The sequence below is a fragment of the Cetorhinus maximus genome, chromosome X (assembly GCF_964194155.1).
Source record: "Cetorhinus maximus chromosome X, sCetMax3.hap1.1, whole genome shotgun sequence".
NCBI lineage: Eukaryota > Metazoa > Chordata > Chondrichthyes > Lamniformes > Cetorhinidae > Cetorhinus > Cetorhinus maximus.
The window spans coordinates 137,351-152,074 of NC_135917.1; the positions used below are offsets into that span (position 1 = coordinate 137,351).

The window sequence follows — 14,724 nt, forward strand, 5'->3', positions numbered from 1 at the left end:
TATCTAACTCCTTCTTGAAAATATACAATGTTTTGGTCTCAACTACTTTCTGTGGTAGCGAATTCCACAGGCTCACCACTCTCTGGGTGAAGAAATTTCTCCTCATCTCAGTCCTAAATGGTCTACCCTGTATCCTCAGACTGTGACCCCTGGTTCTGGACTCCACCCCCCACCATCGGGAACATCCTTCCTACATCTACCCTGTCTAGTCTTGTTAGAATTTTATAGGTTTCTATGAGATTCCCCCCTCATTCTTCTGAACTCCAGCGAATATAATCCTAACCAACTCAATCTCTCTTCATATGTCAGCCCTGCCACCCCAGGAATCAGTCTGGTAAACCTTCACTGCACTCTCTCTATAGCAAGAACATCCTTCCTCGGATAAGGAGACCAAAACTGCACACACTATTCCAGGTGTGGTCTCACCAAGGCCCTGTATAATTACAGCAAGATATCCCTGTTCCTGTACTCGAATCCTCTGGCTATGAAGGCCAACATACCATTGGCCTTCTTTACCGCCTGCTGCACCTGCATGCTTACCTTCAGTGACTGGTGTACAAGGACACCCAGGTCCTGTTGCACATTCCCCTCTCTCAATTTATAACCGTTCAGATAATCTGCCTTCCTGTTTTTGCTACCAAAGTGGATAACCTCACGTTTATCCACATTATACTGCATCTGCCATGCATTTGCCCACTCACTCAGCTTGTCCAAATCACACTGAAGCATCTCTGCATCCTCCTCACAGCTCACCCTCCCACCCAGCTTTGTGTCATCTGCACATTTGGAGATATTACATTTAGTTCACTCATCTAAATCATTAATATATATTGTGAATAACTGGGGTCCCAGCACCGATCCCTGCGGTACCCCACTAGTCACTGCCTGCCATTCGGAAAAAGACCTGTTTATTCATACTCTTTGTTTCCTGTCTGTCAACCAGTTTTCTATCCATCTCAATACACTACCCCCAATCCCATGCTCTTTAATTTTACACGCCAATCTCTTATGTGGGACTTTGTTGAAAGCCTTCTGAATGTCCAAATAAACCACATCCACTGGCTCCCCCTCATCAACTCTACTAGTTACATCCTCGAAAAATTCCAGTAGATTTGTCAAGCAATTTCCCTTTCGTAAATCCATGCTGACTCTGTCCGATTCTGCCACTGTTTTTAGCCAGTACGTAGAAGGTCCTACAAGAGAGGGGGAGGTCCTGGACTTAATTTTAGGGAATGAAGCCGGGCAAGTGGTAGAGGTATCAGTGGGGGAACATTTTGCAGATAATGATCATAACTCTGTTAGATTCAAGGTTGTTATGGAAAAGGACAAGAATGGGCCAGAAATCAGAGTTCTAAATTGGGGCAAGGCCAATTTTAATAAGATCAGATATGATTTGGCCAGAGTGGACTGGCAGCAGCTACTTTTAAGTAAATCTGCGCCAGAGCAGTGGAACTCATTCAAGAAGGAAACGGGAGAGTACAGGGCCAACATATTCCAGTAAAGATAAAGGGTGGGACCAACATTTCCAGGGAATCCTGGATGTTGAGGGATATAAAGGATTGGATAAAGAGAAAAAGGGAGGCTTATGGCAGATACCAAGGGCTCAAAACAGCGGAAGCCCTAGAGGTGTATAGAATGTGTAGGGAGGAACTTAGAAAGGAAATTAGGAGAGCAAAAAGGGGGCATGAAAAAAACATTGGCAGGTAAAATAACTTTGGATTTTCCTTTATTTTACAAGTACATTAAGAGTGAAAGGATAACTAGGGAACCCCATTAGGGACCATGGTAGTAATTTGTGTGTGGAGCCAGAAGACGTAGGTAGAGTTCTAAATAAATACTTTGTGTCGATGTTCACAAGTGAGAGGGATGACGTGGGTATGGAAATCAGGCAGAAGGACTGTGATATAATGAAATAAATTAGCATAGAAAGGGAGGAGGTTCTAAGTCATCTGTCAGGCTTAAAAGTAGATAACTCTCCAGGCCCGGATGAAATGTATCCCAGGCTGTTGTGTGAGGCAAGGGAGGAGATAGCAGGGGCGCTGGCAATAATTTCAATACCTCTCTGGCCACAGGAGAGGTGCCAGAGGACTGGAGGACAGCCAATGTGGTACCGTTATTCAAGAAGGGAGGAAGGGATAAACCAGGGATCTACAGGCCAATCAGTCTAACCTCTGTGGTGGGGAAACTATTGGAAGCAATTCTGAGGAACAGAATTAATCTACACTTGGAGAGGCAGGGATTAATCAAGGACAGTCAGCATGGTTTTGTTAAGGGGAGGTCATGTCTGACCAATTTGATTGAATTTTTTGAAGAGGTGACCAGGTGTGTAGATGAGGGCAATGCATTTGACGTAGTCTACTTGGACTTCAGCAAGGCTTTTGATAAGGTCCCACATGGGAAACTGACAACGAAGGCAAGAGCCCATGGGATCCAAGGCAATTTGGCAAATTGGATCCGGAATTGACTGAGTGGCAGGAAGCAGAGGGTGATGGTCGAGGGATGTTTTTGTGACTGGATGCCTGTGTCCAGTGGGGTTCCGCAGGGATCGGTGTTGGGTCCCTTGCTGTTTGCGGTATACATAAACGATTTAGACTTGAATGTAGGAGGGTTGATCAGTAAGTTCGTGGATGACATGAAAATTGATGGGGTGGTAAATAGTGAGGAGGATAGCCTTAGATTACAGGAGGATATAGATGGGCTGATCAGTGGCAAATGGAATTTAATCCAGATAAGTGTGAGGTGCTGCACTTGGGCAGGACAAACAAGGCACGGGAATACACGATGAATGATAGGACCATGGGAAGCACCAAGGATCAGAGGAACCTTGGTGTGCACGTCCACCGGTCCCTTAAGGTAGTGGGACAGGTAGATAAGGTGGTTAAGAAGGCATATGGGACACTTGCCTTTATTAGCTGAGGCATAGAATATAAGAGCAGGGAGGCTATGCTGGAACTGTATAAAACATGGTTAGGCTACAGCTAGAGTATTGCGTACAGTTCTGGAATCCGCATTATAGGAAGGATGTGATTGCACTAGAGAGAGTGCAGAGGAGATTTGGCAGAATGTTGCCTGGGTTGGAGAGTTTTAGTTATGAGGAGAGATTGGATAGACTGGGGTTATTTTCTCTGGAGCAGAGGAGATTGAGGGGAGACATGATTGAGGTGTATAAAATTGAGGGGCATAGATAGGGTAGACCGGAAGGAACTTTTCCCCTTGGTGGAGGGATCAATAACCAGGGGGCATAGATTTAAGGTAAGGGGCAGGAGGTTTAGAGGGGATGTGAGGAAGAATTTTTTCACCCAGAGGGTGGTGGGAATCTGGAACTCGCTGCCTGAAAGGGTGGTAGAGGCAGAAACCCTCATAACATTTAAGAAGTATTTGGATGTGCACTTGTGATGCCGTGGCATACAAGGCTATGGGCCTAGTGCTGGAAAATGGGATTAGAATAGTTAGGTACTTGTTTGACTGGTGCAGACTCGATGGGCTGAATGGCCTTTTCCTGTGCTGTAGACCTTTATGATTCTAAAACTATGTAGGTTATGAGTCAATAAGACAGAAGTCTTTTAAGGTGTAAAAGTCAAACAAGCAGAGTTGACTTGAATCAAGATGGTTTTCAGGAGGGTGGGGGGAGGAAGATGAGGTTTTTTTTGATTCATGAGGAAGTGGACACATTAGGAATATAAGTCAGTCTCTTGTGTGGGAGGCAGAAAAGAAGGGGAATGACTGTCATAAAATTAGACAAAGGATAAAAGGTTGCCCAACCCTGTTTTTAGGTAACTGTTAATAGTGTCAGAATACAAAAGGCTGCTTGAGACTAGAACATTGCAGTTGAGGGATATTTAGAGAGATGGGGAATTGTATGTAACATGTAAAGCCCATGGCTGATGGACAGGAATGTGCTTTTGAAGGCTGTGCTTCACAAGTGGGACTGAATGGGAATGGGAGCATTGCTCACTTTCACACTGAGTATTGCTGCTGTGCAACCAAGTGTTAAAACTGCAGTCCTTTTTTCCAGAGTCAAGCAGCCCTTGCTGGGCTTACCAGTTTGCACATGGGTGGGCTGAAGTGACCATTGTGTGTTCCACCCCATCTACAGCCAGAGCATAGCTCGCCGTGGGGAATGGAGTCCCACTTGTTAAAATAGAAGCTTTGCTTTCAGAAGAATGTTGGTAATTCGGCATCAATGCAACTGAGATGGTTCTGGAAGCATTGCATATTCTCTTTGTTGTGAATGCTACTTATAGACTGTCTAAAGTACAGCAATATATACTTGTACAGGTCCCAAAGAGTAATTAGATGCCTCAGACCCCTTTGTATGATGGTTTTTCCCCCCCATCTCATACAAAATCCACAGCTTTTGATTGTGGAAAGTGGAACTGGGTCCCTTTAACTTTGTGGGAAGAGTATGGAATATTTTGGGCTGAGGGAGAAGAGTCTGCAATTTGAGTGTGGGAGTGGACGGTCTCTTGAGAATGCTGTGTGCTGGCTGCCAAGCTCATTCAGTCTCTTATTTTCCACTTGTGTGAATCATGTCAGTTGTTTATATCTTAAATGTTCTTTCCTTTTGTGTGTGTGTCTTTGTGGAAAAGACATTAGGCGATTGTCTTTTCATGTGTCACCTAGTTACTGAGAAAGATGTTTACCAGTTGCCAAGCTGTATTTTCTCAACTGCTATTAATGCTAAATGTTGGTGGTGGCTGGGGGCATGCAATGTGTTTTGAGACTGCTACCTGTAGCTTTTCTCTTGGTTCCAGTTAGCATAGAGACTGAGTGGAATGGGATGGATCGGGAGAGAAATGGCAAAGAGGGGGAATTATGTGGCAAAACTGAAAAGGCTGGGATTGTCCTCCTTGTGGCAGAGATGGTTAAGGGAGAGATTTAATCAAGGCATTCAAAATTTATGCAGGGTTTTCATAGAATAGAGAGGGAGAAATAGTTTCCAGTGGCAGATGGGTTGGTAACCAGAGTACACAGAATTGGCAAAAGAACCAGAGGGAAGATGAGCTTTTTTTTTTGCATAGCAAATTGTGATCTGGAAGGTGCTGTCTGAAAGGGCGGTGGACGTGGATTCAATAGGAATTTTCAAAAGGGGAATTGGATAAATACTTGAAGGTGCGGGGAAATTTGCAGGGAAATGGAGATGGGAGGTTACAATGGGCTGCATTGGATAACTCTTTCAAAAAGCTGACACAATGATCGGCTAAATGGTGGGCTGTGCTGCAAGATTAACTGCGGTGGGTGGGGAATGCGGGTGTGATGGGGCGAATCTATGCTTATTCTGTTGAACTAGTCTTTTCTCGGAGCTAGATTGGTAACTCTTGATGTGGAGCAGCATTGGGGAATTGGATGAATTGCAGCACAAGTGGATGCAGGGAAGTTCATACTACTGTTTTATCCATGTGTGCTATCAGACTAAATATGTTTCTGATGAATATGTTGTCTTTAATGTTTTCCTGTTTGGGCATCAGAATCTCAAATACACCAGATTACAATGGTGTTTGAACAGACTGGTCTAGTTTGATTTTGTGGTTTCTGGTTAGTGTTGTAAGCAGTCTGCGAGTAATGTATCTTAACCATGGAATATTCCACACTCCATACTGCATTGTTGAAGGTGATGTCTTTCAGACGAGATGTTAAATTGAGACTGGTCTGGTTCAGGTGCAGGGCATTTTGCTGATGTCCAAGCCAAAACATATTAACTGTGTATTTTCATTTGTTTTCTGGGTATGGGTGATGCTCACCAGGCTGCACATCCTTAATTTTCCTCGGCATGGTTTGTTTGCACAGCTGAGCTACTTGCTTGGCCACCTCTAAACGCATTAAGAATCCTATTGTGTGCGGCTGGAGTCGTGTATGCCAGACCAGATATGGGTAGAGGGCTCTTTAATTCCTGAAGGACATCGATGCTTCAGGGAAGGGAGCTCGCTCAACCATCTATGCCCAGAATAAAATTGGGAGCTGGGGTCTGATGTTGGCACCTGTATGCCAGTTGCACAGAGAGCATCCACCTCTTGGTGCAAGTCTCAACTATTCCACCACTCTCTTTGGCCAGCTTTCCATGCTCTTCCATAAACTTTAGGTCATCCAAAACACTACTACCCATGTCTTTACTCATTCACCCAACACCCCTGTGCTTACTGACCTATGTTGGCTCTGGTCTACCTACAGCACACCAATGACCCAAGTGTGGTATCGTGTTACTCGCTACATTGGCTTCTTCACAAATCTATCAGCTGATCTGTGGGGCGAGAGTCAAAGTGCACTCAACCCTAGAGAATCTAGAAGCAAATGATTGGTGATGGAGGAATGAATACAAGGAGCTCTTATGATGCAGTGGGTAGTGTTCCTGACTAAGCCAGAAGCTCTGGGTTCAAGATCCACTCCAGACTTGATGGCCAAGGTCATCAACCTGCAAATCTTTCCGACACACCAATGGCAAGCAGTAAGGGTGGGAGAGATTCCTAGTCAGCCATGTGATGGAAAGAAATTGGAGCCTCTACCATCAGTATCCATAGCTCCAGACTACGAGCATGTAAAAGTGTATGTTGCCACAGCAACTTGGACTCTTTGGGGGCTGCTGGTTGGCTGGACAGCCAGTCTGGATCAGATTAATGCAAAAGATGTGGGGTTTGATCCCCATTCCAGCTGGGATGGATTCGGGACCTGCCTCCTTGCCCTACCCGTGGTGGAGGTTGCAGTGCTGTGGGTCAGACCTGCCTTCGGGCAGAGAATTGAAGATAATGAGGAATGCATGCATGCATGTTTCTTGCACTAGTGATTTCCTCCAGTTTAGCTGGTCACTGGAATTTTCCAGCCCAGACCAAAATGGATGAGTTCCTCAGGGTAGTGTCCTAGGCCCAACCATCTTCAGCTGCTTCATCAATGACCTTCCTTCCATCATAAGGTCAGAAGTGGGGATGCTCGCTGATGATTGCACAATGTTCACCATTCGTGATTCCTCAGATACTGAAACAGTCCGTGTCCATGTGCAGCAAGACCTGGACAACATCCAGGCTTGGGCTGACAAGTGGCAAGTAACATTCGCACCACACAAGTGCCAGGCAATGACTATCTCCAACAAGAGAGAATCTGACCATCACTCCTTGGCATTCAATGGCATTACCATTGCTGAATCTCCCACTATCAACATCCTGGGGAGTTACCATTGACCAGACACTGAACTGGACTAGCCATAAAAATACTGTGGCTACAAGAGCAGGTCAGAGGCTAGGAATCCTGTGGCGAGTAACTCACCTCCTGACTCCCCAAAGCCTGTCTGCCATCTATAAGGCACAAGTCAGGATTGTGATGGAATACTCTCCACTTGCCTGGATGAGTGCAGCTCCAACAAAACTAAAGAAGCTTGACACCATCCAGGACAAAGCAACCCCGCTTGACTGGCACCCCATCCACAAACATTCACTCCCTCCACCACCACACAGCGGCAGCAGTGTATACCATCTACAAGTTGCACTGCAGCAGCTCGCCAAGGCTCCTTAGGCAGCACCTTCCAAACCCACGACCTCTATCACCTAGAAGGACAAGGGCAGCAGACACATGGGAACACCACCACCTGCAAGTTCCCCTCCCAGCTGCTCACCATCCTGACGTGGAAATATATCGGCCGTTCCTTCACTGTCGCTGGGTCAAAATCCTGGAACTCCCTTCCCAACAGCACTGTGGGTGTTCCTACACCACATGGACTGCAGCGGTTCAAGAAGGCAACTCACTACCACCTTCTCAAGGGCAACTAGGGATGGGCAATAAAAGCTGGCCTAGCCAGCGACACCCAGATCCCATGACTGAATTTTTAAAATTTGATCGCTATCACTCTTGCTCCATTTTCAGCCAAGCACTTCCTCTGTTCTTCATCACCCCACAGCTGCAGCTGCTGCCTTGTCTGTCTCCAGAAACCATTGATTCCCTTGCTGGCATATATCTCTAAGGAAGATGTCTTCCCTTTTTGCATCTCCCTAGGTAACCTTAAAATGAGCAGTCACAAGGCCTTGGATTATAAGAGACATCACATTCTCACCCAAGATTAGATGCTTTTATATTTAAGTGGCTTCCCTGAACCAACTATCATTCTTATTTTAAAAAATCCATTCTCACGTGTTGCTGGCAAGGCCAGTATTTATTGCTAATCCCTAATTGCCCTTGAGAAAGTGATGGTGAGCCGCAGCCTTGAATTACTGCAGTCCATGTGGTGTGGGTACATCCATAGTGCTGCTAGTGACCATGAAGGAATGACGATATAGTTCTAAGTCAGGATGTTGAGTGGCATGGAGGGGAACTTGCAGGTGGTGGTGTTCCCATGTGTCTGCTGCCCTTGTCCTTCTAGGTTGTAGAGATCGAGGGTTTGGAAGGTGCTGTAGAAGGAGCTAGAGTGGTTCAGGGATGAGTGGTTCCGGGTTATTAGAGTGGTTCCAGGGATGTGGGATTTTAGATACAAAGTTAGATTGGAGAAATTGGGGTCATTCTCCTTGGAGCAAGAGGATTAAGGGGAGACCTGATAGAGGAGTACAAGATTGACAGGCTTGGATAAGGAAATTGGATAGGTACTTGAGGGAAATAAACTTGCAGGGCTATGGGGATAGAGTGAGGGAATGGGACTCACTGGATTGCTCTACAGAGAGCCAGCATGGACTTGATGGGAAGAATGGCCTCCTTATGCGTTGTAATGATTTTTGAAAAGGAGGTAAATCCCTGTGCTGAGGCAGATATGTTACCTTTTAAAAGTTGAAGTTGGGAAGACTGTTGACACCTCTATGCTCCTTTCCCCCCAACCTTTTTTTAAAAAAAAAACAGGGTGTACAAATATGAAAGCTAGTGATTCCTGAGGTGCAGAAGCTGTTTATACTGAGCATGATCTGGCGTGATCTGTTAATGCTTTTTTAATGGGGTTTCCAAGTACAGCCTGAGAGGAGATGACGCATGGTGGTTTTTTTTTTGGTCAAGGTTTTCCTTTTATAACCCAAGGGGAGGGGATGGTATTATATTTACCCTGCAGTTGTTGCTATCCTCTCTCACTGTTCCACTCGAAACAGAGTGGAGTTAACTGTGGAAGGGAGTTGGAGAAGCAAGGCTCTAAGCTACAGCGGCAGAGCTGGGAGCAACTGAGAAAATGTTTACTTCGCCCAAATTCATCGCTACATGTTGGCTTGCTTCCAGCCCAGGACATCTGATGCCATTAAAATAATAGATGAGCAGTTTGCTGCTGTGCTACATTAAAGCTGCGTTCTGCTACCACTATCCTCAATCCTCTGCAGTTTGCCTGGGAAGGTTAGCATCGAGACAGAGTTTTTACATGACTGCAAGTTTCAGTTTTGAAGAAGAGCCTTGTATGCAAACGTGCATTGTGTTTCCAAAAGAGTTTCCTGAAATGGTAAGAAATTACTGGTGCAGCTTAAATTTGTGATGGGAGTATTGGGGGGGTGGGGTGGTGGTGGAAGAGAAATCAAAGAGCGAGACTTTTCTTTTGGTTGGGGTGGAGAGGAGGAACACAGAATGAGCAAAATGATGTGTTTGGAATTGGGTGTGTTGTGGAAGATTTAAAACGGATGCAATGTGGCAGACGTGTTTGAAGTTACTGTATATGATCCAGTTAGAATCATTAATTCCCTTAAGTTTTCTTGTTTTTTTTTGGAGTCAGTTCAGACTGTCCAAGGAGGAAACTAACACCAAATGTAAAAGTTTTCACACGCTTTATTGTGTGTCTGTAATTGAGGTTTTTGCATTTTTTTTAGTGCATTTAGGGATGAACCTCTTTATACCAAACAATGGAACTTATTGCAAACGAATGCAATAATGCAATGGTTTTTCTTTTACCAGAAACTCCTAAGCCTGTTGCAGTATGAGCCATGGGGTACGACGTCAATCGGTTTCAGGGCGAGGTGGATGAAGATTTGATATGTCCGATTTGTAGTTGGGTTTTGGAAGAACCTGTACAGGTGAGTAAATTTGGGTTGGTGGAGATGAGGTTGGTTGTGCAGAGGGATCTCAAATAATCTTGGTGCCCAAAGTACCAAAATCTTTTAATCAGCAAACTATTCAACTGTGGAGGGCATCACAACCATGCCTGATCGTGCAAGCGTCTTTATTTTAAATTGAGAAAATAATGAGAGGTTCACAGAGGAGCTATCAGAAACAAAGTTCAGATCACACTGGCTCATTTGACCATGTTATCTGAATGCTTCTTGTATTTCTAATTTTAATGTTTCGTCCAGGGTAAAGGGATGGGAGTTTGGGCTGTAAACTGGGAAATGCTGTCCATCAAATCTCCTTGGGTGAGTGTGATCTATTGATGCAGGGCTGCAATGACTGCAGCTGTGCTGCGTCAGAAATCTGCACGGTCAGGAGATTAATGGAATGCTTCCTACGTTGCAGAGCCATATAAAATCTCTCAGAAGTTTTAAATAGAAATTGTGAATCAAGTGGCTCTTGAGCTCCAAGGCACTGCGTAATATTTGGACATGTAAAAAGTCTGGGGGTGGTGGGTGGGGGAAGTGGAGGGAGGAGGAGGAGAAGAAAGAAAAACTGCCAATGCCCAAAATGCACAATAGATTGGTCAGCATCTGAGGAGAGAAACTGGTCTCTTCTAGATAGTAAACCTTCTCCACGGCAACTATAATCAGTTGTGGGTGGTGATATCATACAATGTATGTACAAGTGCTTACTGAATATAGTGACAGCCACGATTCCTTATAGGCAGAATTAGTAGGACTCCCTAGATGGGTTATACAGTGGGAAAATGAGCCATACAGACCAACAATCTCTGGTTTGATCCCTGATCTTGGCTAGAGCAATCGCAGAGGTGCTACTTAGTTAGGGAGGGGGCAGTCGATCAGAGTTCCTGCTCTCAGTCTCTATCTCTTTACCTCTGGTAGCAGTGCATATTTGTTACATGAGACCAGGGCTGGGATCAGCTCTACTGCTGCTCTCCCTGTTGTCAAATGGCCTACTGATAGGCCCTTGCGGGCCTCGCCTACTCCTGCTCCTATTTCTTATGTTATGAACTGTATGATTTCAATCCCGCTTTACAGTATGTTTGCAGGAAAGCACTCTCTCTCATCTGCTAATTTCCCACCCTCCTTTCCAATGCTTTAGTGGAGTGTGGTAAGTGTGCACCTCCTATTGGCTAATTCCGAGTGCAGAGGCCTGATCTTTTATGGCCTTTGGAGACGGTGGAATTTCATATCCTTTATTTAATAAGTTAGTTGGGGGAGGGAGCTGGCATTGAAATGAGCATTGGCGGGGGGGAGCAATACAAAATGGACTCAATCTGAAAGCAACATTTCGGAATAAACCCCTGTAACTTCCGCCTTGTGAATTGGCACTTTCGTGCTGAGGATTGTAATAGACTTGCTAATTACTGCATGCAACAAGCTTTCTATTTATGGAATTGTGGCGGTTTGTAATTGGCTTGACGATGTGTCGCCACTCCAAGTGAATGGTATGCACTGACCTGAGAGGAGAAAGAGAAGAATTAGGGGCAGGAATTATTGCACAGTGACAAATTAGTAACTGCATTATTTGGATTCCAAGAATTGCAGCCAGATAGATAAAAGGACTTAACTGTACTTGTTAACTCAAGTTAATGTTTTGAGAGCACAATATTCATGTAAACGCATTGGAGCTGAGTGTGTGATGGACAGAGTGAAGGGGAAATGTGGAAAACTAGTCTTTGTTCACAGCGAGGAAGCCTTGTAATGTTCCCAGGTGAGAACTTTGATAATTTTGTGGTTTGTGTGTCTCAGTTGCAGGATGCAGATATGAGCCAAGTAGGAGAGGCAAAGAGTTGATGTGTTTTAAAGGGAAATAAGATTTTTAATTTAAGCTCATTGAGTTTGATATTTGTCCTAGTTTGCTAGCTACTGCTGTAAGTTTTTAAACTGGTTGAGGGAAGGTTAATCCTTTAATTTGAACTGGATAAATGCTGTTCTGAAAACGACATTGTGAAGAGGAAATCGGGCCTCACCTCTGAAGCCTGAGTAGTTTTTGTGGTTCTCCCTTTCCTCACCCCACTTTATAGTCTTGTCTCAATGTAATTTTCAATGAGTAAATTAGTACAGATCCACTAGCTTTTTCATTTGATCCCAATGAAGAGATGGGTGATAGATTTGATGGGGCACCTTTTAAAAAGATTACGGAAGAAACTGACTAGCTCAAAATGGTACTTTGATATTGACTGCATCATAAAATTTGGCTCCTTGACAATGCCGTAGACGTTTTTTTAACCTTGAATTTCATTAAAGGAGCTTCATGTCTGGCCAGTGTTCATCTCCATACTTACTGAGGAAGATTATGTGGGTGGCAGCATATTGAGTTTCTTTGTGCATTCCAATCTTGGCAATCTATGCATTTCTTGATCATATCATGTGGATTTATAGCCATGTGTGTTTGTGGAAGCAGATCTGCTTTTGTTAAATAGAGCCCGAGTGCGCTTAAATTGGGTCACCGCAAATTGGATTTCCAGATGACTTGTGCTGTTTTGTTTATTTGTTCTCTCTCGTTGGTTCATTTGCTGTCTCCCCTGCTCTTTCCTAGGCGCCACACTGTGAGCATGCGTTTTGCAATGCCTGCATCACCCAGTGGTTCTCTCAGCAGCAGACCTGCCCAGTGGATCGCAGCGTTGTTACCCTAGCCCACCTTCGACCTGTCCCCCGCATCATGAGGAACATGCTGTCCAAACTGCAGATCACCTGCGACAACGCCAGCTACGGCTGCACGGCTGTGGTGCGCCTTGACCAGTTGAGCTCTCACCTTAACGATTGCGAGCACAATCCGAAGCGACCTGTGACGTGTGAGCAGGGATGTGGGTGAGTTTCTCAATTCCTTTCAGCTATGCAGCATAGTCAAACTATCAGAACCCTGTTTTGATGCTTGTGTATTTTTTTGTTTGGGTGAATGAGCGTAGAACGTAGTGCTGATAATGAGCCACATGCCTCAAGAAGGTGCCAGCTCTGATCTCTAGCCTGACCTGAGTTTGTCCATCTTGGCCACTGCAGTGGTGAGGTGCTACCTGTCACCATTGCTGGTCTTTTGGCAAAGGGCTGGCAGAGACTGGGATACTCTGGCTCACACATGAAAATGGTCCCTTGGGTAAGGTACTGGCAAGCCAGCCTTGAGAGAATTGGAAAGAAAAATTGTCCCCTTTTTAACATGTTTTTTGTCTTGATTTAACTTGCCTTTATCCCTCCTTGTGGCTGGGTGTTCTCTGGGTGCTGGTAGTCCTTTGGTACTGCTCCTAAATGGCCATTCTTCATTGCACCCAGAAGACAATGAATATCAATTGGCATCATAGCCATGTCTTATCCTGGACCTACTTGATATCCACTCATTCCTCGAAGGATTTTCATTGCAATTTCTTTTTTTTGTTCACTCATGGGATGTGGGCATTGTTGGGTAGGCAGCATTTATTGTCCATCCCTAATTGCCCTTGTTCAGAGGGCATTTAAGCGTCAATCACATCGCTGCGGGTCTGGAGTCACATGTAGACCAGACCAGGTGAGGACAGCAGATTTCCTTCCCTAAAGGACATTAGTGAACCAGATGGGTTTTATGACAATTGGGATTGGTTTTGTGGTCATCATCAGACTCCTAATTCCAGATTTTTATTGAATTCAAATTTCACCATCTGCTGAGGTGGGTCTCTGGAATACTAGTCCAGTGACATTACCACTACGCCATAATTGGGAGCAGGAATACTCTCCTCCCCTTCACAACCTACCCAGCCAGCCAGAGGCCAATTTTACCACCTTCATTCAGTCCACTTGGTTTCAGAATAATTCGTGGCACAGGAAAAGCATTCAGGAAGAGGAGAAAATAAAAGCGTCAGGTATATGGAGTATGTAAGCTGATTTCTAGATGTTAATTTAACAGCGCAATCCATTTACGCACTGCACCATTGTCATGGAAGATCTACCCCTTTCTCTCTTTTTTTTTTAACCCTTCTCCACAACACCAAGTGAAGTGCTGATCTTGGCCGTGCTGATTAGTGAAAGTGTCCATGAGCAATGAGCTGGCCATTCAAGGGGATGAGAATTTGTGTGACGTGAGTGAACCTATGCTCTTCTCATGCACCCTTCATTCAATAGCAGGGGCTTAAAATCCTGTTGGCTTCTTGACAGGTGATTTCGAAATGAAGAGGAGGATGGGGATAAAATCCAGAGAGCAACTCTTGGCAGCATCTTCAAAAGATTGGTTGCATCTGTTGTGGCCATCGTGAAACTTGTCAGTTATTTCCTCTTGCTAAGCTAATTTAAGATCATGAAGATTTGTTCTTGAGAAACTACAGTAATAGGATTGGGATGCAAATAAATATTTTTAAAAATGTTTTACCTTAGAATTCACTAAAATGAATGCAAATCATTTAATCAGTTTGACCTTTGTTAGTGAGACCAGGGCTTTCTTGTCTTGTATTAAAACTATTGTTTTGAATGAGTACACAATGATGTTCGCTACTGTTGACAGTCGCTATGTATGGTATAACTCATGCACAGGAATAATATGGTTGCAGTGATTTAACCTATCTTGATTTTAAAACCTAACTTGATTTTAAAACCTCCCTTGAAGATTTAGTTTACAGGGAGAATATTCAGCAACTGAATTTAAAAACAGGACAGCAGAATCTATTTACACAGCAAATAGTCTGTTTTAAATGGAGTCTCCACACGTTGAACACAACTCATGCCTAAAACTACCCATTTTTAAGAGCAGGATTAT

General features: G+C 44.4%; 1 protein-coding gene across 1 annotated transcript in view; it reads left to right on the forward strand.

Annotated features, from left to right (window-relative positions):
• Positions 1 to 14,724, forward strand: part of rnf41 (ring finger protein 41) — a 31,318-nt gene that overhangs the window by 12,377 nt on the left and 4,217 nt on the right. The window contains exons 2-4 of the mRNA XM_078534412.1: positions 9,832 to 9,950; positions 12,547 to 12,818; positions 13,008 to 13,101. Coding sequence (XP_078390538.1) covers positions 9,861 to 9,950; positions 12,547 to 12,818; positions 13,008 to 13,101 — 456 coding nt within the window. The 5' untranslated portion in view covers positions 9,832 to 9,860. The remainder of the gene's footprint in view (positions 1 to 9,831; positions 9,951 to 12,546; positions 12,819 to 13,007; positions 13,102 to 14,724) is intronic.